The sequence below is a fragment of the Hemiscyllium ocellatum genome, chromosome 4, assembly GCF_020745735.1.
Source record: "Hemiscyllium ocellatum isolate sHemOce1 chromosome 4, sHemOce1.pat.X.cur, whole genome shotgun sequence".
NCBI lineage: Eukaryota > Metazoa > Chordata > Chondrichthyes > Orectolobiformes > Hemiscylliidae > Hemiscyllium > Hemiscyllium ocellatum.
Window position 1 is genome coordinate 59,729,844 of NC_083404.1, and position 26,158 is coordinate 59,756,001.

At 40.5% G+C, this 26,158-nt stretch overlaps 1 protein-coding gene across 7 annotated transcripts in view; it reads left to right on the forward strand.

Annotated features, from left to right (window-relative positions):
• Window positions 1–26,158, forward strand: part of LOC132813916 (coiled-coil domain-containing protein 102A-like) — a 615,752-nt gene that overhangs the window by 169,216 nt on the left and 420,378 nt on the right. For all 7 annotated transcript variants that reach the window (XM_060823318.1, XM_060823308.1, XM_060823316.1 and 4 more), the window contains one exon: window positions 5,552–5,775. In XM_060823318.1, the coding sequence (XP_060679301.1) occupies window positions 5,552–5,775 (224 nt within the window). The remainder of the gene's footprint in view (window positions 1–5,551; window positions 5,776–26,158) is intronic.

Consider the following 26,158-nt stretch of genomic DNA (forward strand, 5'->3'; position numbering starts at 1 on the left):
CAATCATGTTTGTGAGATACAATTTCCCCAGTGCAAAGCCATACTAACAATCCCTAATCAGTCCTTGCCTTTCCAAATGCATGTATATCCCAACTCTCAGAATCCCCTTCAAAACTTACTCACCACTGATGTCAGACTCACTGTATTCCAGGTAGTTCCTCGGCTTCTTCTTACAGCCTTTCTTAAATAAAGGCACAACTCAGCCATCCTCCAGTTTTCCAGCACCTCACCTGTAGATGATACAAATATCTCTGCTATGAGTACTGCAGTATCTCCCCTGACTTCCCACAATGTCCTGGGATACACTTGATCAGCTCTTGGAGATTTATCCATCTTTATGTATTTTAAGATCGCCAGCGCCACCTCTTTTGTAATGTGGACTGTTTGCAAGACTTCAGTATTTACTTATCGAGTACCCTCGCCTTCATTTCTTTTTCTACAGTAAAAGCTAATGTGAAATATTAATTTGGAATGGCTCCCATCTCCTGTGGTTCCATGCATATTTGATTTCTGTGATGAAGCTGTTCCTTTAGCAGGGTTATGCTGTCCTTGGGATTTTCTTTTTCAAAGAGCTCATAAATGACACAAATTCCGAAAAGTCTGGCGTTGAAGATTTTAGGGCCAATTTGTTTATTCCTAACAGATACTGCAGAAGGCTTTCAAGTTTAAAAAAATTGTACAATGAAAGGGGAGTGGCCAGTTCTCCCAGCTCAACCTTTCTCTGGTTTGGTTTGGTTTTTTAGCAGTCGTGTTGGAAGCTGCTGGACCCAAAGAAGAAGGTCCATGTTGATCCTCTTTCTCTGATTTCCCTCCTGTAAGATCCTGTATTTGATTTTACCATTTGTGCCAAGGGATATTTATGGGGATTGTTGCAAGTATTTCGAACAGCATCATTAAGTTAGGATGACCTATTGGGTCTTTGGATGGGTTAAATCACTCTGCATTCTGTTCTCTTTTGTTTGGTCATCTTGTAAATAAATTCTGTTTTGTTTAAAACTAAGTGGTTGGGCCAGCTGCATCACTCCTGGAATATCCGTGTTACACTCCTGGAATATCTTACCAGCCTTATCTTCCGTTCAAACGGGAACACAATGCTTCTGAACTCTTCTGATCTCACGTTTGAAAGCCTCCCATTTGCCATTCATTCCTTTACCTGCAAACAGTCTCCTCCAATCAACTTTTGAAAGTTTCTCATACCATGAAAATTTGACTGACCCCAATTAAGAATTTTAAATTTTGTACAAGTCATATCCTTATCCATCACTATTTTAAAACTAATAGAATTATGGTCACTGGTCCCAAAGTGCTCCCCCACAAACACTTTAATTACTTTCCCTGTCTTATTTCCCAAGAAAAAAATCATGTTTTGCTCCTCCTCTAGTAGGTACATCTACATTTTGATTTAAAAAAAAGTTCTTGAAAACATTTAACAAATTCCTCACCATCTAAGCCTGTAACACCATGGTAGTCCCAGTCAATGTTTTGAAAGTTAAAATCCCCTACCATTACAACATTATTACTCTTACAGACATCTGAGATCTATCTACATACTTGCTCCTCAATTTCCCACTGACTGTTGGGAGCCCTTTAGTAGAATCCCATCAAGGTGATCATCCACTTTTTATGTCTCAATTTCACCCATTTAGCTTCACTGGATGATCCTTTAGAAATATTCTTTCTATGTGTGGCAGTAATGTTTTCCTTAATCAAAAACATTGCTCCCCCTCATCTCTTGCCTCCCTTTCTAGCCTTCCTATAGCATCTCCTATTGAGCTGTCAGTCCTCCCTCATGTACATTTCTGTAATAGTTATGAAGTCCCAGTCCCATGTTCCCATACATACCCTGAGTTCATCAGCCTTATCTGTAAGACCCCTTATATTGAAATAAATGCAGTTTAATTCTTCAGAGCTCTTCACTGACTTGCTTTTGCCTACCCTTTCTAATTGGCTTGCTCTTTTTAATTACAGAACTATCCTCATCTGTTTTTCTAATCTCACTATAAGTTCAAATTCCACTGTCTATCGTAGCATAATTTGAACCTCAATTCCTGGGGCATTAGCTGAGCTTCTAGATTATAGTCTAGCAATAATACCACAACGCCGTCGTCTCACCTAATGAGGCAGGTCCCCCACAATATCACCAGTCTCTTGGTCCACTTATTATGGAGGGGGCCATCAAACTCTCCCCATCTTCCTCCCCCTGCCACTGTAAAATACAGAACAAGATAGAATGAAAAGTTAGGCAATGTAAACTTAAACACCTCTTTCCAGCTACTTGCTTGCCAACCTGCATTCAAGTAGGATTATAGACTTTTGCTGCCTTCACATAAAAATTTTGGCAAAGTTTTTTGTTTGGAAGACAAAAGTGCCCAAAGATGAATGAGCCAGTTTTATCACTGCAACATTACATGTACATGCCTCATGATGATATCCATCTGACTGTGATTTACATTGTGCCTTTGAAAACAAATAATTATTCACCAACCGTTATTGTGTGGAATCTTTAAATGAATTTAGCAAATTTGAGAGAGTGATAACAAAGCAGTTAAATGAATTTGTGAGAGAGTTTATTGGGAATAAGTGGGCAGTTTTTTTTTTGGAACAGAATTCCCACAATAATGGATTAAACTGTTTCCAAATACAGTTAAAGGGTGTCTTCCACTCCTCCTAATCACCCTTCTACATGTGGCGTCTATGGTCCTTCATTCTAGTGTTTAGCAAGCACGTGTATTCTTACCGAGTATATCCTCCACTTTCCAATACAGTTTATTGCTAAGTTACTAATTTCACTTTGCAATGTTTTCAACTTTGTATATCCATACAAAGTGACCATACAACACAGAAATCTTTGCTTAAACCTCCCTGCCATTATTATTGCAGCAATTAAATTTATAAAAATAAGTTTAATTGTGGAGGTAAATAATAGATGACTAAATGGATAAGGATGCATATGAATATACCCAGACATGATCAAATATAAATCTTAATATCACTGTCATGTATCCTGTTCAGCATTACAGGAAACACCGTAGGATCCTTAAAGGGTATCCAGAGATGGACAATGAGGTTAATACCTGAACTTAATAGATGAACTATGTGGAATGATCATCCATCCTTAATTCTTTACAACGAACTAGGATGATGTAAGGTTAAAATAAAAGTGAATGCAGAAATCATAAATAAAGGCCAAAAACACTGGAAACATTCAGCAGGACAGAAACTGTACGGGGGCCCATTTTAACTTAATCCATTGGAAGACTAAGTGGATCGGTGCCAAGTTGGCTTCATGTCCTACACATTTTTACGGTCCACTGAAGTAGTCTGATTGAGGAGTAAAATCAATGTTGTACTCCCTGGTTTCACACTGTGTGGTTAAGTTAAAATTACCCCCGATATTTCAAGTTAATGACCTTGTATCAGTACCCTTCAATAAAGAGATTTTTAGATATCTTGAATCATCCTATTCAGGCGTTATTATGGCCCATCTATGCCACAGGTGGTGTTTGAATTCAGGCCTCCTGGTACAGAGTTAGGGACACTGGCACTGCACCACCTTTTCTAAAATTTGTAAAGAATAGAGAATTTAGATTCAAGAAAACCATTGGAGATAGATGTCGTCATGGATTCGTTTGCTGAGCCAGTGTGTTTTTCTGCAAATGTTTCATTGCCATGCTAGGTGACATCATTGTGAGTCTTTGATAAGGTGTTGGTGATCTGAAGATTCTTGAAGAAGGACTCATGCCCGAAACATCGATTCTCCTGCTCCTTGGATGCTGCTTGACCTGCTGCGCTTTTCCAGCAATACATTTTCAGCAAAGGCTGTGAAAAACCCTACATTGGACAAACAGGAAGAAAACTGACCATATGAGTGCATGAACATCAACTTGCATTGCCAGACACGACCAGCATTCTCTCGTTTACAACTACACAGACAATGAAGGACACAAATTCAATTGGGACAATGTAACCATCCTAGCACAGGTGAAACAGAGACATGCCAGAGGATTCCTTGCAGCCTGGCACTCCAACCAGAACACAATTAATAGACACATTGAACTGACTCCTGGACACAAATCACTCCGATACAGAGCAGGAAGTACCAACAAGCAGAGACAGAGAACTATGAGATGGGACAGACCACCAACACCTTATCAAAGATGCACTAATGGTGTCACCTAGCGAAGCGATGAAACGTTTGCAGAAAAATACACTAACTTGGTGAATTAATCCACAACTTCATCCACAAACTGAGCTACAAATCTTCTCAAGAACTCTGTTGGAGATAGAATTAAAGTTAAAGGGGTCAAACTTGAATTAGAAATTTAAGCAACACTTTCTTTAGTTAGACTTGTAAAACAGATGGATGGACGCCAGTGGTAGGATAGAATGTGTGGGATGAGTGCATGGTAGTCTTAAAGAAAAAAACACATTGACAATCCTGCTTTCCTTTACTTCATTTGTTCGTGGGATGTAGGAGTCACTGGCAAGGCCAGCATTTGTTTCTCCTCCTTAATTGCCCTTGCACTGAGTGGTTTGCTCAGGCATTTCAGAGAGCTCAGAGTCAGCCACATTGCTGTGGATTTGGAGTCATGTATAGGTGAAAGCAGCCAAGGATGGCAGATTTCCCTCCCTTAAAGAACATTAGTGAAGCAGATGGGTTTTGATGACAATTGACAGTAGTTTTATGGTCACCATTAATGAGTCTAGCTTTCAATTTCAGAAGTTATGAGCTTAATTTAAATTCCCCCAGCTGGTACAGTGTGATTGGGATTATCATTTCCAAGTATTCTGGTAACTTGATAGGGTCAGATGAAATGAGACAAAACCTGCCAAATTTTGAATTCGATTTTTGTTGTAATTTCATGTTCTACATTTAAGTGACTGCTGGACAAGCACATGGATGACAGTAAATTGAAGGGTGTGTAGGTTAGGTTGATCTTGGATTAAGATAAATGCTCAGCACAACAACATGGACCCAAGGGCCTGTACTGTGTTATACTGTTCCATGTTCCATTAATGGATTGATCCAGTCAATAATTTTGTAAATATGGAAGAAGTACAATATAAACATTGTGTTTAAAGATATGCAGGGCAAAAAGAAACACCTGAGACTTAAGAAGGTTTTCCTAGAAATGTCACATTATTTCTGCAGTTAACAAATGTGGCATTCGGAGTTATACAATGTAAAAAGAAAAGGTCTTGTTTATTGTCATCTTTCTCATTAGATTATCCTCTTCAAAATGGGCGTTATGCTAATAAATATTTCTCCATATTTTCTGCACTGACAATGCAATTGCAAAGGGCTGTCATAGACACACTGTGGGCTATAACCCAGCTGACGGCTGCAATATTGAAGAGATTTCTCAGATGATATGACTCACACATGATGTACCTTACAAAGTAATTTCCTGATTCCAAATTCTTGGAAAACTTTTTTTCCAATACTCAGAACATTTTCTAGTGAAACTATAGTATTTAAAAGTACAGATGTCTATTATTCATGTCACATATGTCTTTAATATTGAAAATATTTGATGTGGTCTGTCTCCAGGGTTTTGATATAATTGAAACTATACTGAAAGAGAAACATCATGGAAGAGGACAAGGTCTGGAGTCTTCTGCCACCTTGAGTTTGTGTAACTCTACCATTTGTGCTGAAAAAGCTAAGCTCCTGTTGGAAGATGGCCTACAGCCCTTTGAGAGTGACTCCATGAAAGCCATAGCCCTGCAGTTTCGTTTGGATGAATCACAGAAAATACTTCAAAGGGAAAGAGAGTAGGTGAATGATTTAGTGATATCACTGTTATCTTCTATGCTTTATGACTGCATGGTAAGAGTCGAAATTTCAGGAAACTGCAGCTCACACAGTGGGACAAAATGTTATAATTTCAATTGGGACATGGCTTTGGTGGAACAGGGGGAGGTACACCGTCAAGGCTAACCCACTACCTTCACACACACGCACACACGTACCATCCCTGTCTCAGTCCCCATAACGGTGACCTTGTATCAGTTATTGGTGGTATGGCACAATTCAACCAGGGAATCCAAGTTGCAGTGCACACTTTTACATGCATGTTGTGGTCTGTGATGGTAGAGGCTCTAAACATTCTTCCAGGAACAAAGAGTTACAGTGTAAGGATACAGGGTAGACAATGCAGGGGGCTGGAAAATCAAACCCTGGCATTTTTGCTTGCAGGAGTCCAGGGGCTGGGGTGTGGAAGTTGCTGGGGTGTTAGGTGGGATGGGGGTTTTGGGGGGTGAGTTGGGTAGGAGGGGTTGGTGCTTTTCATTCAAAGGCCTGAACGAGGGAGCTGGACGTGACAGGAGTGGCTGAGAGACATCTCCACCAATCCTTATTCATGATTGTCCCCTTAACAAAGCTTCACTCTGCCACTTCCACTCTGTGATCCTATTCCTCCTGCCACCATTTCTCTGTTTGAGTGCATGGCGATCCTGAGTCTCAGATGGATGAAGTAACAGCCACAGGCTTTCATAGTGATGCTGCCGATCAAGAACAAGATGCTTGCCACTGACCTGGAGCTGCCAGCACTCAGGACCTGCCCTTCTTGAACTGTCCTGGAATTGTCCTTGAACCTGTGGGATGCCTGCTGCTGCCAGTTGAGTGCTTAACCAGCTCTTAGAGCCTGTGAGGCTCTTGCCAGCTCTTCAGCAAGTGAATGAGAGTTCTTTCACCAGAATTAAATGCAGCTCATTATGTATTTTATTCCATAGAGAAATGTAGAAGAAAAGTATTAATATTAATGGATACTCTATCCACATATATTGATATTATTACGCACAATCTTGATGCAAAACTACTCAACATTCTGTGGCAATTCAATGAGTTATTTAAGAATACAAACACGACATACGAATATAAATAGATCATACCTATTCACTTATGCTTGGAACTAAATTCAATCATCTCAAGCTTTCATATTTTTTGAGATTGAAATGAAATGTGTTTTTTGTTTTCAGTTTTACTACATGAGAAATGTATTTTTTATCGCATTGCTACAAAATGAATTGTGACCCTGTTAGGGTCCGATCAAGAAGAAAACAAATTTCACAAGAACAAATAACCGCACCTGTTAACAGTCCCTAGGATTCTTCGGTCATCCCACTATTAAATTTATATTTTGCTGTCTGACAAATTAATTACCCCTTTTATTTAAAACCGGGCTGAAGTTGACCGAAATCTACCCAGACACCACATGGCCTTTCGTTATAAATGTCAGAGAGCTTTCACAAACAGCTCATATGACATTTTAATAGGCACCTAAATGTCCTTTAATGGATTTCCTTATTACGATTTGAAATATTATGAAGTGTGTTATGGCATTACTTTAGCCTTTGCACAAATCTACCCATAAAGTTGCAGAGACTTTGATAAGTAGATCATATTTGCATTGCACGGATGATACATAAACGTCATTTTCAAATCCATTTTAACCTTTGTTCTTCCTGTTAGTTTTATCTGAAGGTGCCTCCTTCCAGTGTCTGTGTCAACAATCAATATTTCATGTTAGCAGTTAGTAGTTTGTCATATTTTATTAGTGATTGGTAATAAAGATCAATATTACCAGGGCTGGTTGCTTGACCAGGCTTCCAGAATCACTCCAAAGTGTTCCACTCTCCTCTACGTATTTAAGCCATAGCATTTGCAGACATTTCAGGCTGTGTGTTTTGAATAATAAAACAGAACCCAATGACGATTGACACTTGAGTAATTCAGTTCGTCAGACAGAGTATTATACTGAATGATGTGAATTTTATCAAGGAGTCATGTGCGGTGAATTCTTAATTTTCCTCTCCAATCCTGGTCAGCTCAGAGGTGGATGGGGAGGCAAAAAGTACATTGACTTTCATTGTGATAGAATTTGAGTTTATAAATAGGGATGTTTATTGCAGTTACACAGGGCTTTGGTTGACTAGCTTTGCTTTCCATTGTGTACCAGTTGCTATGGAAGTTTCCCGTGAGTATATGGGAATCTAAATCAGTTGCATATACCTCAAAGGCAGGTAAACAATTAATCTGATGATGGACCCAACAAGATTTGATTTGGCGGCTATCTGACAGTTTGCCATTAGTGCGTTGCCGTACCCACCACTTGCGGAGGATGTCATTCGCAATGGATGGGATCTCTCCATGGCATGCCAAAAGCTCTCTGTTCCCAAGGGGTAGCTATGGTCAAGAAAGACAATAGTGTAACAGACTAAACTAATGTAAACTGTAATGACTATAACAGTTTTGTTGTGGCGAAGAGCAGCCATTGTAGGATAGATTTATTCATTAAGCTGGAGCGTGATGTGGTCAAATCTGAAACCAGTGCCTTGAATATAAATAAATGATGCTACGTGGTTATAAGGTGTGAATTGGAAAGTTTAGACTGGGAAACCTTACTAAAGGGGTTGACAGTGGACAAGCAGTAGGTTCATATTTAAAGAACATGTGTATGAATTACAACAATTATTCATTCCTGTTTGGTGCAAAAATAAAAAAGCAAAGGTGGCTCAACAATTGGCTTATAAACGAAATTGGGAATAGTATTAGGTCCAATTGCCAGAAAAAGCAGCAAGCCTGAAGACTAAGACCATATAGGGAAAAAAAATTGATCAAGATGATAAGATGGAGTATGAGAGTAAAATTATAAGGAACACAGAAATTGAGTGTAAAAGCTTCTATATCTAAGGAAGAGAAAAGATTAATAAAAACAATGTATATCCCTTATAATCAGAAGCTGGGGAATTATAATGGAGAACAGAGCAATGGCAGATGAATTGAACTTTTGTCTTGCCTTCACAAAAGAGGGCAAAAACAACCTCCCAGAAATGTTCGGGAACTAAGGGTCTAGTAAGAGAGTGGATTTAAAGGAAATCAGTACTAGTAAGAAAATAGTGGTAGTGAAATTAATGGGGTTAAAGGCTGATAATTCAGCAGGGTGTAATAATCCAGATCCAGAATAGTAAATTGAAATATTGGATTCATTGGCAGTCATCCTACAAAATTTTATAGACTTGTTCCTGTGGATTGGGGGGTAACAAATATAACCTCACCACTTAAAAGAGGAAGGAGACTGAAAACAGACAATTATAGACCAGTTAGTCTAATATCAGAAGTGGAAAAACATCAGTTTTAAAAGACATGATAACAACATCTGGAAAACATTTAATGGGATTTGACAAAGCTGCCCAGCATATTTTATGGAAAACAAATGTACTGGAATTTTTCTTTGAAGATGTAAATGGTAGAATAGGTAAAGGAGAATTAATGCATGTGGTGTTTTAAATTTTTAGAAGACATTTGGTAAGGTTCCTCATGACATTAGTGGGAAAAATTTGAAGCGGATTGGATGGGGGATAATAGTACGGATTGAGAATTGTTTGACAGACAAGAAACAGAGGGGAAAACTTGGTTCTTTGTGGATCTGGGTTTCACTACATACATGCAGAGAGATCCAAATGCAATCTTCCAAGTTTATGATGACACAAAACTGGCTGGGGTTGTGAGGATGGTGCAAGGAAACATTAAGGTGATTTACGCAAGTTGGGTGAGTGAGCAAACACATGGCAAATGGAGCACAATTTGGCTGAATGTGAAGTTCAACGTTTCAGTGTGAAAAATAGCTTGCAAGATTATGATTTAAATGGTAATATATTTGGAAGTCTGGAGTATGGTGAGATCTGAGTATCCTTGTACACTAGTCAATAAAAGTAGACCGGCAGATGCAGCAAAGAATTAGGAAGGCAAATGGTATATTGGCCTTCACTGTAAAATGATTTTGAGTTCAGAAGTAGAGATATTTTACTGCAGTTACACAGGACTTTGATGAGATCACACTTGGAGTGTTGGATGCAGTTTTAGCTTCCTGTTAAGAAAGGATATAGTTACTTCAGTGAGTCCGACAGATGTTCATCCAGGGATTGCAAGACTGTCATAGACTCATAGAGATATACAGCATGGAAACAGACCCTTCGGTCCAACCTGTCCATGCCAACCAGATATTCCAACGCAATTTAGTCCCACCTGCCAGCACCCGGGCCATATCCCTCTTAAACCCTTCCTATTCATATACCCATCCAAATGCCTCTTAAATGTTGCAATTGTACCAGCTTCCACCACATCCTCATTCCATACATGTACCACCCTCTGCGTGAAAACGTTGCCCCTTAGGTCTCTTTTTTATCTTTCCCCTTTCATCCTAAACCTATGCCCTCCTGTTCTGGGAAAACCAGACCCCAGGGAAAAGACTTTGTCTATCTATCCTACCCATGCCCCTCATAATTTTGTAAACCTCTATAAGGTCACCCCTCAGCCACTAACACTCCAGGGGAAACAACCCCAGCCTGTTCAGTGTCTCCCTATAACTCAAATCCTCCAATCCTGGCAACATCCTTGTAAATCTTTTCTGAACCCTTTCAAGTTTCACAACATCTTTCAGATAGGAAGGAGACCAGAATTGCACACAATATTCCAACAGTGGCTTAACCAATGTCCTGTACAACCGCAACATGACTTCCCAACTCCTGTACTCAATATTCTGACCAATAAAGAAAAGCATACCAAACGTCTTCGTCACTATCCTATCTTCCTACGACTCCACTTTCAAGGAGCTATGAACCTGCACTCCAAGGTCTCTTTGTTCAGCAACACTTCCTCGGACCTTGCCATTATGTGTATAAGTCCTGCTAAGATTTGCTTTCCTAAAATGCAGCACCTCGCATTTATCTGAATTAAACTCCATCTGCCACTTCTCAGCCCATTGGCCCATGTGGTCCAGATCCTGTTGTAATCTGAGGTAACCTTCTTCGCTGTCCACTACACCTCCAATTTTTGTGTCATCTACGAACTTAGTAACTGTACCTCTTATGCTCGCATCCAAATCATCTATGTAAATGACAAAAAAGTAGAGGACCCAGTACCGATCCCTGTGGCTCTCCACTGGTCACAGGCCTCCAGTCTGAAAAACAACCCTCCACCACCACCCTCTGTCTTATACCTTTGAGCCAGTTCTATATCAAAATGGCTAGTAGTCCCTGTATTCCATGAGATCTAACCTTGCTAACCGGTCTCCCATGGGGGAGCCTTGTCAAACACCTTACTGAAGTCCATATAGATCACATCTACTGCTCTGCCCTCATCAAGCTTCTTTGTTCCTTCAAAAAACTCAATCAAGTTTGTGAGACATGATTTCCTACGCACAAAGCCATGTTGACTATCCCTAATCAGTCCTTGTCTTTCCAAATACATGTACATCCTGTTCCTCAGGATTCCCTGCAACAACTTGCCCACCACTGAGGTCAGGCTCACCGGTCTATAGTTCCCTGACTTGTCTTTACCGCACTTCTTAAACAGTGGCACCACGTTTGCCGACCTCCAGTCTTCCGGCACCTCACCTGTGACTATCGATGATACAAATATCTCAGCAAGAGGCCCAGCAATCACTTCTCTAGCTTCCCACAGAGTTCTCGGGTACACCTGATCAGGCCCTCGAGATGAGATTGGTTCAACTGGGCGTGTATTCGCTACAGTCGATGGTGTGGTGCTGGAAAAGCACAGTAGGTCAGGCAGCATCCGAAGAGCAGGAGAATTGACGTTTCAGGCATAAGCCTTTCATCAGGAGTGAAGCTTGTGGACTGGGGAAGCTGAGAGATAAATAGGAGGGGGGCTGTGAGGAAAAGTAGCTGAGAATGCATTAGGTAGATGAAGCTGAGGGAAAAAAGTGATAAGTCAGAGAGGAAGGTGAAGCAGATGGATGGGATGGGCGATTCTCAAGCTTCTCGGATGCTGCCTGACCTGCTGTGCTTTTCCAGCACACTCCAATCTTGACTCCGATCTCCAGCATCTGCAGTCCTCATTTTCTCCTATTGTATTCACTGCAGTTTAGAAGGATGAAGAGGTATTTGATTGAAACATGTAAAATGTCAACAGAGCTGGATAGACTAAAGGCAAGGAGGATATTTTTCTTGTTTGGACAGTCTTAAAAACCTGGCACAGCCTCAGGATATGGAATTAATCATTTAGGACTGAGTTGAGGAGTCATAGAGATGTACAGCACTGAAACTTTGGCCCAACTTATCCGTGCTGACTAGATATCCCAACCCAGTCCAATCCCACTTGCCAGCACTATGCCTATTTCTTTCCAAACCCTTCCAATTCATCTACCCATCCAGATGCCTTTTAAATGTTGCAATTGTACCGCCTCCACCACATCCTCTGGAAGTTCATTCTATACATACACCACCCTCTGCGTGAAAAATTTGTCCCTTGGGTCTTTTTTATATTCTTCCCCTCTCACCCCAAATCTATGCCATCTAGTTCTGGACTCCCCCACCCCAGGAAAAAGACTTTGTCTATTCATCTTATCCATGCCCGTTATGAATTTATAAACCTTTTTAAGGTCATCCCTCAGCCTCCGAAGCTCCAGGAAAAACAGCCCCATCCGATTCAACCTCTTCCGAAAGCTCAAATCCTCCAATTCTGACAACATCCTTATAAATTTTTTCTGAACTTTTTCAAGTTTCAAGGAAGGAGACCAGAATTGAACGCAGTATTCTAAAAGTGGCCTAACCAACATTCTGTACAGCTGCAACATGACCTCTCAACTCCTATACCCAATACTCTGACCAATAAAGGAAAACATACCAAACGCCTTCTTCACTATCCTATCTACCTGCGACTCCACTTTCAAGGAGCTATGAACCTGCACTCCAAGGACCTTACCATTAAGTGTATAAGTCCTGCTAAGATTTGCTTTCCCAAAATGCAGCATCTCACATTTATCTAAATTAAACTCGATCTCCCACTCCTCAGCCCATTGGCCGTTCTCATCAAGATCCTGTTGTAATCTGAGGTAACTTTCTATGCTGTCCACAAAACCTCCAATTTTGTTGTCATTTGCAAGCTTACTAACTATACCTCTTAAGCTCATATCTGAATCATTTATATAAATGATGAAAAGCAGTGGACCCAGTGCTGATCCTTGAGGCACTCAACTGGTCACAGGCCTCCAGTCTGAAAACAACCCTCCACCACTACACCCTGTCTTCTACCTTTGAGCCAGTTCTGTATCCAAATGACTAGTTCTCCCTGTATTCCATGAGATCTAACTTTGCTAATCAGTCTCCCACGGGGAACTTTGTTGAACGCCTTACTGAAGTCCACATAGATCATGTCCACTGCTCTGCCCTCATCAATCTTTGTTTCTTCTTCAAAAAACTCAATCAAGTTTGTGAGACATGATTTCCCACGCACAAAGCCATGTTAACTATTGCTAATCAGTCCTTGCCTTTCCATGTGCAAATCCTGTCCCTCAGCATTCCCTCCAACAACTTGCCCACCACTGATATCAGGCTCACCAGTCTATAGTTTCCTGACTTGGCCTTACCACTTTTCTTAAATAGTGGCACCACGTTAGCCAACCTCCAGTCTTCTGGCACCTCACGTGACTATTGACAATACAAATATCTCAGCAAGAGGCCCAGCAATCACTTTCCTAGCTTCCCACAGAGTTCTAGGTTGCACCTGATCAGGTCCTGGGCATTTATCCAACTTTACTCATTTCAAGATATCCAGCACTTTCTCATCTGTAATATGGACATTTTTCGAGATGTAGCCATTCCTCTATTTTATATCTTCCATAGTAAATACTGATGCAAAATACTCGTTTAGTATCTCCCCCATTTTTTGCGGCTCCATACAAAGGCCACCTTGCTGATCTTTGAGGGGCCCTATTCTCTCCCTAGTACCCTTTTGTCCTTAATGTATTTGGAAAAACCCTTTGGATTCTTCTTAACTTTATTTGCCAAAGCTATCTCATGTCTCCTTTTTGCCCTCTTGATATCTTAAGTATACTCCTACTGCCTTTATACTCTTTTAATGGTTCATTTGACCTATCCTGTCTATACCTGACATATGCTTCCTTCTTTTTCTTAACAAAACCCTCAATTTCTTTAGTTGTCCAACATTCCCTACACCTACTAGCTTTTCACCTTAACAGGAATATACTGTCTTTGGACTGTCGTTATCTCATTTCTGAAGGCTTCCCATTTTCCAGCTGTCCCTTTACTGTGAACATCTGCCCCCAATCAGCTTTGAAAACTTCTTGCCTAATACCGTCAAAATTAGCCTTCCTCCAATTTAGAATGCGGTCCATCCTTTTCCATCACTATTTTAAAACTAATAGCATTCTGGTCACGGGCCCCAAAGTGCTCCCCCACTGACACCTCAGTCACCTGCCCTGCCTTATTTCCCAAGAATAGGTCAAGCTTTGCACCTTCTCTAGCATGTACATCGACATACTGAATAAGAAAATTTAACAAATTCCTCTCCATCTAAACTTTTAAGGCTATGGCAGTTCCAGGCTATGTTTGGAAAGTTAAAATCCCCTACCATAACCATCCTATAACTGAAATCTTACAAATTTGTTTCTCAATTTCCCACTGACTATTAGAGGGTTTACAATACAATCTCAATAAGGTGACCATCCCTTTCTTATTTCTCCTATCCACCCAAATAACTTCTGTGATGTATTCCCAGGAATATCCTCCCTAAATACAGCTGTAATGCTATCCCTTATCAAAAATGCCACTCCCCCTCCTCTCTTGCCTCCCTTTCTATCCTCCCTGTAGCATTTGTATCCTGGAACATTAAGCTGCCAGTCCTGTCCATCCCTGAGCCACATTTCTGTAGTTGCTATGATATCCAGTCCCATGTTCCTCTTCATGCCCTGAGCTCATCTGCCTTCCCTGTTAGGCACCTTGCATTGAAATAAATGCAGTTTAATTTATCAGTCCTACCTTGTTCTTTGCTTTGTCCCTGCCTACCCTGACTGTCTGGTTCACTTCTTTGCTCAACGGGTCTCAGATTTATCTCTTTCCTCACTATCTTCCCCACTATACCCCCTCCCCCCACCTTACTAGTGTAAATCCTCCCAAGCAGCTCTAGCAAATCTCCTTGCCAGTATATTTGTCCCCTTCCAACTCTCTGGTTTCATTGTTAGGTTTCATTGGTAGAGGGATTGCGTTCCGGAGCTGCAATATCATGCTGCAACTATACAAAATGCTAGTGCGGCCACACTTGGAATATTGTGTACAGTTCTGGTCACCATATTTCTGGAAGGATGTGGAAGCATTGGAAAAGATGCAGAGGAGATTTACCAGGATGTTGCCTGGTTTGGCGGGAAGGTCTTATGAGGAAAGGCTGAGAGACTTGGGTCTGTTCTCATTGGAAAGAAGAAGGCTAAGAGGTGACATGCAAGATGATCAGACGATTTGATAAGGTAGACAGTGAAAGTCTTTTTCCTAGGGTGATGACGTCAGCTTGTACGAGGGGACATAACTACAAATTGAGGGGTGATAGATTTAAGACAGATGTCAGAGGCAGGTTCTTTACTCAGAGAGTGGTAAGGGCGTGGAATGCCCTGTCTGCCAATGTAGTTAACTCAGCCACATTAGGGAGATTTAAACAATCCTTGGATAGGCACATGGATGATGATGGGATAGTATAGGGGGATGAGCTGAGAATAGTTCACAGGATAGCGCAACATTGAGGACCAAAGGGCTTGTTCAGTGCTGTATTGTTCTATGTTCTAGACTGTGAATTGTTGATAAATCACCCCAAAAATATGTTAAAAGATCTAAATTTATAGCATTCACTTCCTCATGAGGAAATCTTATGTCTTCAATAGCTTTTCAGTATAAAATGTCCCTTTTTCCCTTTGATCTACAATAGATCAATGTATTATTCTGTCAGCATTAGCTGCAATCAAGCTTTGCCCTTTTCTCTTCCAATATTCAATACTTTTTTTCCTCTATTTCCTCAGCCACCTCCCTCAGAACTCAAGGGCTAAATCCTAGAGTTCTGAGGGAGGTGGCTGAGGAAATAGCGGAGGCGTTTGTTGTGATCTTTCAGAGGTCACTGGAGTCAGGGGACATCCCAAATGATTGGAAAATCTCTGTTGTAACCCCCTTATTCAAGAAAGGATTAAGACAAAATATGGAAAATTGTAGACCGATTAGCCTAACCTCAGTTGTTGGTAAACTTCTAGAATCCATTATTCAGGATGAAATTTCTAAATTATTGGAAGTGCACAATGTAAGCAAATGCGAGGTCTTGCGCTTTGGGAAAAAGAATTCAGGCATGGACTATTTTCTAAATGGGGAGAAAATTCATAAAGCCAAAGTACAAAGGGATCTGGGAGTCCTAGTCCAGGATTCTCTAAGGGTTAACTAGCTTGAGTCTGTGATTAAGAAAGCGAGTGTAATATTCTCATTTATCTCAAGATAGTTGGAATATAAAAGCAGCGATGTGCTTCTGAGACTTTATAAAGCTCTAGTTGGGCCCCATTTAGAATACTGTGTCCAATTTTGTGTCGCACACCTCAGGAAGGGCGTACTGGCACTGTAGCGTGTTCAGCGGAGATTCACATGGATGATTCCTGGAATGGTAGGCCTAACATACGATGAACACTGGGGATCCTGGGATTGTATTCATTAGAGTTGAGAAGGTTGAGGGTGATCTAATAGAAACTTAGAAGATAATGCGTGGCTTAGAAAGGGATGCTGGGAAGTTGTTTCTGTTAGATGGGGAGACTAGAACCCGTGGGCACAGCCTTAGAATTAGAGGGGGGGTCAATTTAGAATGGAAATGAGGAGACATTTCTCCAGCTAGAGAGTGGTGGGCCTGAGGAATTCATTGCCACAGAGTGCAGTAGAGGCCGGTACATTAAATGTCTTCAAGGCAGAGATTGATATATTCTTGATCTTGCAACAAATTACCGGCTTCTGGGAGAGATCAGGTAAGTAGAGTTGAAATGCCTATCAGCCATGATTAAATCAGAGTGGACTTGATGGGCTGAATGGCCTTACTTCCACTCATACGTCTTATGGTCCTATGGTCTTATGGACTTTGCATTCATGCCTATCATCTCACGTGAGATCTGTATCATTATAGAGCTTTCAGTAAATCAATAAAAAATCTCAAGAGGTTTTATAATTGACCCTTAAGAATGAGGAATATTGGATGTTGTGGATCTACTGGTTAGTAATGAAATCAATATTTAAACATCTAGCCTATTACATCCTTATGGAAAGATATTGCTCTGGCAGATACTTGGCCACCACAAGAGTAATAAAACAAAGAACCGTGGATTCTGAAGATCTGAAATAGATATAGAAATTGCTGGAAAAACTGAGCAGATCTGGAAGCATCTGTGGAGAGAGAAATAAAGTTATCATTTCAAATCCAGTGGCCCTTCATCAGAACAGGGAAATGATGTTCACAAACAGGTCAGATTGGCACTTGCACAAGCTCAGTGAACATGTTGAAAAGTACAGATTCAAACTTCTGCCTGATTTTTATTGTTCCCCATTTGACAACTGCTACTTTTTTTTAGCCAGAAATGGCTGGGTTTTATGGACAGATAGTGAGTTTTAAATAAAATCTTCTTTTCTATTCTCACAACTTTTTGTTACGTTGATTTAATTTAATATTTCTCTTTTTTTATAAACAACAGAGATGTATTTTCCCTGCTATCTGTTTGTGACTTTGTGAGGATTACAGCAACACTGTGGTAAAGTGAAAGCAGCAATGGGGTTTATTCACACGCGTCTAGACATGAGGGAACATTTTGCAATTGCACACTTTTTTTAAAAGAAGTGTAAATAGAGAGATGGATTCAAAGAATAAATAGTTTATTCAATTAGTGACAACTTCAGTTCAAAACCATTGGAGATACCAGGTTAACAATATGCTTTTGAGATGGTCTCCTAAAGTCCACAACTGGAGTTTGCAATCTGAAATTCCTTTGTGTGGATTATTCATGGACTCACCAGTGGGCAAGAAGTTATAGGCTGTTTTCTTTTCATTAAAAATCATTCCAGAAGTCTTCTGAGGAAGTTTTGCTGAAATATAACTTCTGCATCAATATTTTGATGAAACAAAGTTTTACTTGCCAAGAGCATAAATAGACGATTGGAGTTTTACTGCCCAGAGGCTTTTTCTTTGCCTCGAGTGATGAGTGTTCATACTGTCAGTGGATGCTGCATTTTTTTTATTATTCATTCTGGAGTTGTGAGTCACCGACTGGGTTGACATTTTTTGCCCATCTCTCATTGCCCTAAAGAAGGTGGCCATAAGCTGCCTTTTTGTACTACTGCAATTCGTTTGGTGTTAAGTATACCCATTGTGCTAGGAAGGAAGTTCCAGGATTTTGACAGAGAGATTGAGGTCCAGTGATGTGTTTTCAAGTCAAGATGATGAATGGCTTAGTGGGAACTTGCAGGTGGTGATGTTCCCATGTATTTGTAGTTCTTCTGGATGGTAGTGGTCATGGGTTTGGAAGATGTTGCCTAAGGAATCTTGGTGAATTTTAGTCGTGCACCTTATCGACAATACACACTTTTGTTACTGAGTGGCAGTGATGAAGGGAGTCACTGTTGGTTGTTGGTGTGCCAATTGAGAAGGTTGCTTCGTCTTGTTGGATTGTCTCAAGAATATTGGAACTGCACTTATCCAGGCAAATGGTGAGTCTTTCATCACACTCCTGACTTGTCGATAGTTCACAGACTTTGGAGAGACAGGAGGTTAGTTATTTGCTGCTGGATTTTGAGCCTCTGATCTGCACTTGTAGCCATTGTATTTCTATGGCTAGTCCAGTTTAGTTTTAAGTCAATGGCAACCCTCAAGTTGTTGATAATGGGGATTTTAGTGATGGTTGTGCCATTGAATGTAAGGGCAATGGCCAGTTCTCTTGTTAGAGATATTACTAGAGCCTCCTCTTTCAGTTAGTTGCTGAATTGTCTGCCATCGCTCACTACTGGAGTGGCAGAGCTTGAGTCTGATCTGTTGGTTGTAGAATCATTTAGTTCTGTGTATCACTTGCTACTTATGTTGTTTGGCATGCAAGAAATCCTATGTTACAGCTTCTCCAGGTTGACATTGCAATTTTGGGTATAGCTGGTGCTACTCCTGACATGCCCTACTACACTCTTCATTGAACCAGCATCGATCCCCAGGCTTGACAGTAATGTAAGATTAGGGTATTTGTTAACTACAAAAAATTACAGATTGTGTTGGAATTTTCTGCTCCAGCTGATGGCCCAAAGCACCTCATGGATGCACATTTTTGAGTTATTAAATCTATTGAAAGTCTATCCTACTTAGCATGAATGTGATGCTGCACAACAAAATGGGGGGTATTCTCAATGTGAAAGTAATTTTTTCACCACAAGGACTGTGCGGTGATAATTTTTACCAATACTGTCATGGATAGATGCATCTGCAATAAACAGATTGTTGAAAGTAGAGTCATGTTTGTTTTCCCTCCTTATTGGTTCCCTCACCACCTGCCACAGACTCAGACTCCTTTTAAGAGTCAGTCAGCTTGATCAGAAGTGCTGCTTCCCATCCAGGATACATTCTGAACTCTTGCCTCCAAGTGGTGTTTAACATGGAGGTTAAACTGAAGGAGAATAGTATGTGGTAATGAGCAAGAGGTTTCCTTGCTTGTATTTGACTTGATGCCATGAGACATCATGGGTTTCACAGGCAATGTTGAGGACTCCCAGGGCAATACCCACCCAACTATATACCACTCTGTTGCCACCTCTGCGGGGCCTGTCTTGCCAATGGGACAGAAAATGTCCAGCGATGCTGATGGTGCTGTTTATGTGTATGACATAATTCATTGAAATTGACAAAGGGAGGGTGATGCTTGACCTGCCTATGAAACAGCTATTCCAATTTTAGCACTACCCCCAGACATTAAAAAGGAGGACTTTGCAGGGTTGACACAGCTTTATTAGATGTTGTCATTTCTGATGCCTTAGTCCAAGTCAATCATACGTTTGGTTCCATTCCTTTGAGACTTATTAGTAGTTTGTTGCTACCGAATGGCTTGTTAGGCTCTTTCAGAGCACAGTTAAGAGTCAACCATGTTACTGTGGATCTGGAGTCACATGTAACCAGTTCAGATGAAGATGACAGGCTTCCTTCGCTGAATGACATTAGTGAGCCTGTTGGGGTTTTAAGACAATTGAGAGTAGTTACATGGTCATCGGTGGAATTTTAATTCTGGATTTTTAAATTCAAATTCCACCAGTTGTTATGTTAGGATTCAAACCTGGATCACCAGAGCATTATTTATCTCTCGAGTCTCGAACAGTGCTTTCTCCAAGCTAACTGCTATTTCAAATCTGTACGTTTTGAAGAGGCAGCTGGATTCAGTATGTGGGAGTTTTGTGACTAAAACTACTGCAGAGGGACATCAAGACAAAAGCCTTCATGGCAGATTGCCAACTGTCAATGTCCCATTCCAGAAGTTAAGTTGAAATTCATGAACACATCTTGTATGATGGGTGTAACTTACAATTTTTATTGTGTCGGGATTTTTCATGGTGACATGTTACAACAGAGCTGGCAGGTTATAACATTTTTTATCATTTCAGATTCATCAGGAGGTACATGGGCATTAATAGTGTGGCTGATGTTGACTTCTGAGATTTTTAGGAAGGTTATTGCTAAGTTTAGTCACATAATTATATCAGCCATCTTTGTTGGGCCACATAATGTTTTTTTTAATATGTCCTAAATATATATAGATATGTATTAAAATTGGTTTGCACTCAGTTTGTGACCTCATGCAACTGACTGACACAATCCCAAAATAAAAGTTTGCTAGGCTTCATGTTTAGGCCATTGGCTTTTGCCAACTTTTCAATGTAGAATTTCAATGAGCACTTAAGTCAGTAAAATATTGTAATGTACAGTATGAAAGGACGGAGAAATAGAGGTGAAAATTCTTAGCTGAATAGACTTAGTTTTAAAAATTATTTTGATTTTATTTCATTATCAATATTAAACTTGTTCTGAACTTTTTGTGCTCAGAAGTAGTCCTGTTAATAGTCTGTTTGAAATGTAAAGAACGTTTTTTTTTATGTTTGTGACTTTTAAAATTGTAAGCTGAAATGACATAACTTTTAAAGCCAATGTGCTAAATGATTGCTGCATGTTTTCAAAAGAAAGTAACCTGAAACTATTGGTAAGCATTGTGCAAATACCAGTTTGAATGAGGTGGCAGATGAAACAGAGCCAAGGGGTTGTGTAATGAAACAATTCTGGTTGGCAACGATAAGTTGATTGGTCTATTGTGACCAATTATCAATGACAAAGGCTTTTTGCCTGCCAACAACCATGTGATCGGTTCTCTGGTAACTGAACAAGATACAGAGAGAAGTGATTTGATCTCCACCAGCTCAGGAGCTGTCTCTGTTCTCAGTAGTCAGAACACATTTTAAACTTGAAGAGTACCAGTTTATTTTGCCTTCAGACTTGTAATTGATAAGGCAGAGGCCTTTTAGAAGTGAACTAACCATTTCATAAAGGAACAACGCTATGGATGCTGGAGATCTGAGAAAATGCTGAGAAGCTCACTTGTGGAGATAGAAACAGAAATAGTGTTGTGAGTTTGGTATGATTCCTCTTCAGAACCTGTGTTTCTTGCAAACCAGTGGAAGTGTCCAGGGAAAGATATCTGACAAGCAACCATCTGGCCAACCGTATGAATCATAAGGACCATGGTTAAAGATAGCTTCGAATGTTTTTGGGATGGTTTCTTACAGCTGACCAAAGAACAGGCTCTCGAAAACCTTGCTTTTGTGCAATGAGGTCTCAGGGAAGACACTCCCAGGTGTCAATGGCTATAAAAGAATTAGAACATAGAACATTGAAAAGTACAGCACAGTATAGGCCCTTCAGCCCACGATGTTTGTGCTGAGGATTATTCCTAATCTAAAAGAAAATAACCCAGACTATGCTCCCCTCAATTCACTGCTATCCATGTGCATGTTCAACAGTCGTTCAAATGTCCCTAATGACTCTGCTTCCACCGCCACCGCTGGCAACGCATTCCATGTGTTCACAACTCTGCGTAAAGAACCTACCTCCTGATGTCATCTCTATACCTTCCTCCTAACACCTTTAAAACTCTGACCCCTCATGGCAGTCAATCCTGCCTTGGGGAAAAGTCTCTGGCTATTGACTCTATCCATGCCTCTCATTACCTTCTACACCTTGATCAGCTCACTTCTCTTCCTCCTCCTCTCCAGAGAAAAAGGTCTGAGCTCTTCTTGTAAGACAAGCCCTCCAGTCTCGGCAGTATCCTGGTAAACCTCCTTGCCAGCCTCTCCAAAGCCTCCACACCTTTCCTATAATAGGATGACGAGAACTGGACACAATATTCCAGGGTTTTGTAGAGCTGTAACAAAACCTTGCAACTCTTAAACTCGATCCCCCTGTTAATGAAAGCTAAAACACAATTCTTAACCCTATCCACTTGGGTGGCAACTTTGAGGGATCTATGCACTTGAACACCAAGATCCCGCTGTTCCTTCACACTGCCAAGAATCCTGTCTTTAATCCTATATTCAGCATTCAAGTTCGACCTTCCAAAGTGCATCACTTCGCATTTATCCAGCTTGAACTGCACCTACCATTTCTCAGTACAACTCTGCATACTGTCAATGTCGCGCTGAAGCCTGCAAAAGCCCTCAATATGATCAACGGCACCTCCTACTTTTGTGTCTTCAGCAAATGTACTAGCCTACCCCATAACCTGCTCATTCAAGTCATTTATAAAAACTATAAAGAGCAGAGGCCCAAGACCAGAACCCTGCAGGATGCCACTCACCACTAACCTCCAGGAAGGATACTTTGCACTACAACCACTCTCTGCCTTCTATCAGCCAACCAACTCTGAACGCAGAGAACCAAATCTCCCAGCATCCCATACCTCCTGACTTTATGAACGAGCTTATTGGGGGAACCTTATCAAATACCTTGCTGAAGGCCATGTACACCACATCCACTGCTCGACCTTTGTCAGCCTGTCTCGTCACCTCCTCAAAGAACTCAATCAGATTTGTGAGGCATGACCTGCCCTTCTCAAAGCCATGCTGACTGCCTTTAATCATGCTATGCTTTTCCAAATAGTCATAAATTCTATCCCTTAGACTTCTTTCCAAAACCTTGCTAACCACAGACGTAAGACTGACTGGTCTGTAATTGCCAGGGGTTTTCCTATTCCCTTTCTTGAAAAGAGGAACAACAATTGCCTCTCTCCAATCCTCCTGTGTGACTCCTGTAGAGAGTGAGGAAGCAAGGATCTCCACCAGCGGCTTAGCAACCTCCTTTTACACTCCCTGGAGCAACCTTGGATAAATCTGGTCTGACCTGGGGACTTATCAATCTTAATGTTTGCCAAAATTTCCTGCACATCAACTTCCTCAATCTTGATCTATTCAAGCCTGTTTCCCAGCTCCTCAAAGTTCTCATTCACAACAAGGTCCCTTTCCGTAATGAAAACTGAAGCAAAACACTCGTTTAGAACTTGCCCTATCCGCTCGGACTCCATGCACAGTTTCCCTACACTATCCCTGATAGGCCTTACCTTCTCCCTGATCATTCTCTTATTCCTCATGTATGAGTAAAATCCTTCCTGCCAAGCCTTTTTCATGCCTCCTCCTAGCTTTCCAGTCCATTTTTGAACTCCTTCCTAGCAAGCCTGTAAATTCATTTGTAAATTCAGTTTGAAAGAGAGAGGGGTAGATCCAAAGACTATTTCATAAGTGTAAATAAGGGTGATTATGAGAGCGTGAAAGCAGAGCCAGTTAAAGTTAATTGGCAAATTAGTTTAAAGGTTAGGGTAGTAGAGATGCAATGACAAGCATTTAAGGTGCTATGTCAGAAGGCAGAGAATTGATATATTATGTGTAAATAAAATTCCAAGGGATGGATCCACCATCCGTGATTAACTAGAAATATTGAAAAAAACTTTCAATCTAAAAGATAAAACACCCACTTGGTTGTGTAATGACAAGTGGCAGTTCAGAAGATTGGAGAGAACATGTTAAAAGAAAAACAAAGAATAACCAACAAATTAATAAAAAGGGAAAATTCTGAGTCCGAGAAAAAGTTATCCAGAAATATAAAAACAGAGTAATAGAGTCACACAGATATATAGCATAGAAACAGACTTTGGCTTGTTAGAGATTCTTTACACATCTAAAGAAAACAAGGATTAAGAAATAAGCATTGGTCAAATAGAAAGTGAATCCAGACATTTAATAATGGAAAATAGAGAAATAGCAGATGAATTGAAAGTAATTTGAATCTGTCTTCACCATAGGAAATACAAGTAACATCCCAGAAGGGGCTCTTCAGTGGAAGGGAGGGAGAAACGCAGGAAAATTACAATCACCAGAGACATGGTGCTGAATAAATTGTTGGAGCTGCAGGCTGACCAATGCCCAGGTCTTGATGAACTTCCTCCTGGGGTCTTAAAGACGTGGCAAGTGAAATAGTTGTTACATTGGTCTTAGATTTAAATAAAATACTCCCTCGATTTAGGAATGGTCTCTTTAGATTGACAGATGTTAAAAATAAAATCTATGTTCAAAAGGGAAGAAGACAGAAAGCAGGTAACTTACAGGCCAGTTGGCTTAACATCTTATCATAGGGAAAAAGGTTAGAAGCTATTATTAAATAAGTTATAACATGGCACTTGGATTAGTTAAAGGTAATTAGGCAGAGTCACGCAGGTTGTGTGAAAGGAAACCATATTTGACAAATCTACTTGGGTTATTTAAAGAGATAACAGATGTTTTAGATAATGGGGAACCAATGCATTACAGTAACTGGATTTCCAGAAGGTTATTATGGAAAATACAAGCTCATGATGTAGTAGTTAGAAATTGGCATTGATAGATAATTGGCTGGCTAATATATGTATGGCCCAGGCAAATTGAAAAAGATACCTTCACAGTCATATTTTGCATTTATCCTTCAAAAGTCATCCTGAAATGCTTCCAACCTTATTGGAAATATTGGAAAACCATTCTTTCTTTTTTTGTATAGCTTGAGGAGCACAAAGTGGCCAACATGGTTTGCTGTTAAGTTTTCTCACTGTCCAATGCCCTACTGGAAAAGATGTGTAATTTCAGGTTGTTACACTCAAATTTGCAAGATGGTTCAGTTAGGGTTTCCACACTTGCAGCCAGATGAAGTTTTAAGATGCCTCTGTATATCAGGTGACCACAAGAGCCAATTCCAGCCTGTATTCTACTGAGGCTTGTCCACATGTTCCGGAGGTGACTGAAGCTTGAGATATGAGGTCAGAGTCAGTATTTTATTTGTGAGAGTGTTTTCTGTCCAAGCTTTCCTTCTGCTTCCATTCTGACTATGGAGTTGCAGGTTCTCAATTTGTGGTCACATGGGGTATTGAGAGCTGTGTGATCGGATAGTAATCTACAAGGTACTTGTAGATGGGGAAGTCTAAGTTACTGCTGATACATGTTATGTCTCTGTGTGTTGCTGCATCCTGTTGAGTGGAGGATGGGTGATATTTGAGGCGACTGGTAACCACTTAACTAGAGTTGACCTCAGAGATTTCCAGATTATCCTCATTCCTGAGTGGTATTGTGCATCACTGAATTCGGTCTGACAACTTGAGGCCTACACGGGTGCACAGAACTCAGCTGTCAAGATGACCAGGCATCTGACAGAAGGACCAGTGTTCTGAGCAACAGGAGAATGAAAATCTGTTTACAAGACACAGTCAGCATTCTGAGAATACTTTCCAACCATCTCTCAGAGAACTGTGAAGGCATCATAAAGGATTGTTGGTACCTGCATTGATTTTGTTTTTATGAACTTAATGGAAGGATTTGGAGCATTTTTTGGACATGTCATTTCTTGGTAGTGACTTGTCTTGCAAAAACTGCTTATTTATTGAGTTTATGAGTATCAGGTTCCAATGTCTGTGCTGGATATTGGATGGAATAGTTTGGGAGAAGCCTGCTAATAGACAAAAGCTTCCCAGCTGAGCCATCCTGTTTCTGGAAAAGATCCTGTGATGTTGGTCCAATCAAGCATCTGGAGCCCTCGGGCAAATGTTATTGCATGAGAAATGTTTATTTCATAATACTTTGAAGCATCCTGTGATGTTTGAAATACTATGTACATGGAAACATTTATTAATTTTTGTTTTGCCAGAGAAGGTAAGTTTTTGAAAAACTTGTGTGTGATTTGGACGGGGAACTGCAGGGAAGTCCCAGCCACTGGGAAGGAGATATTAGCCAGGGTGTGACTGGCCCCCTC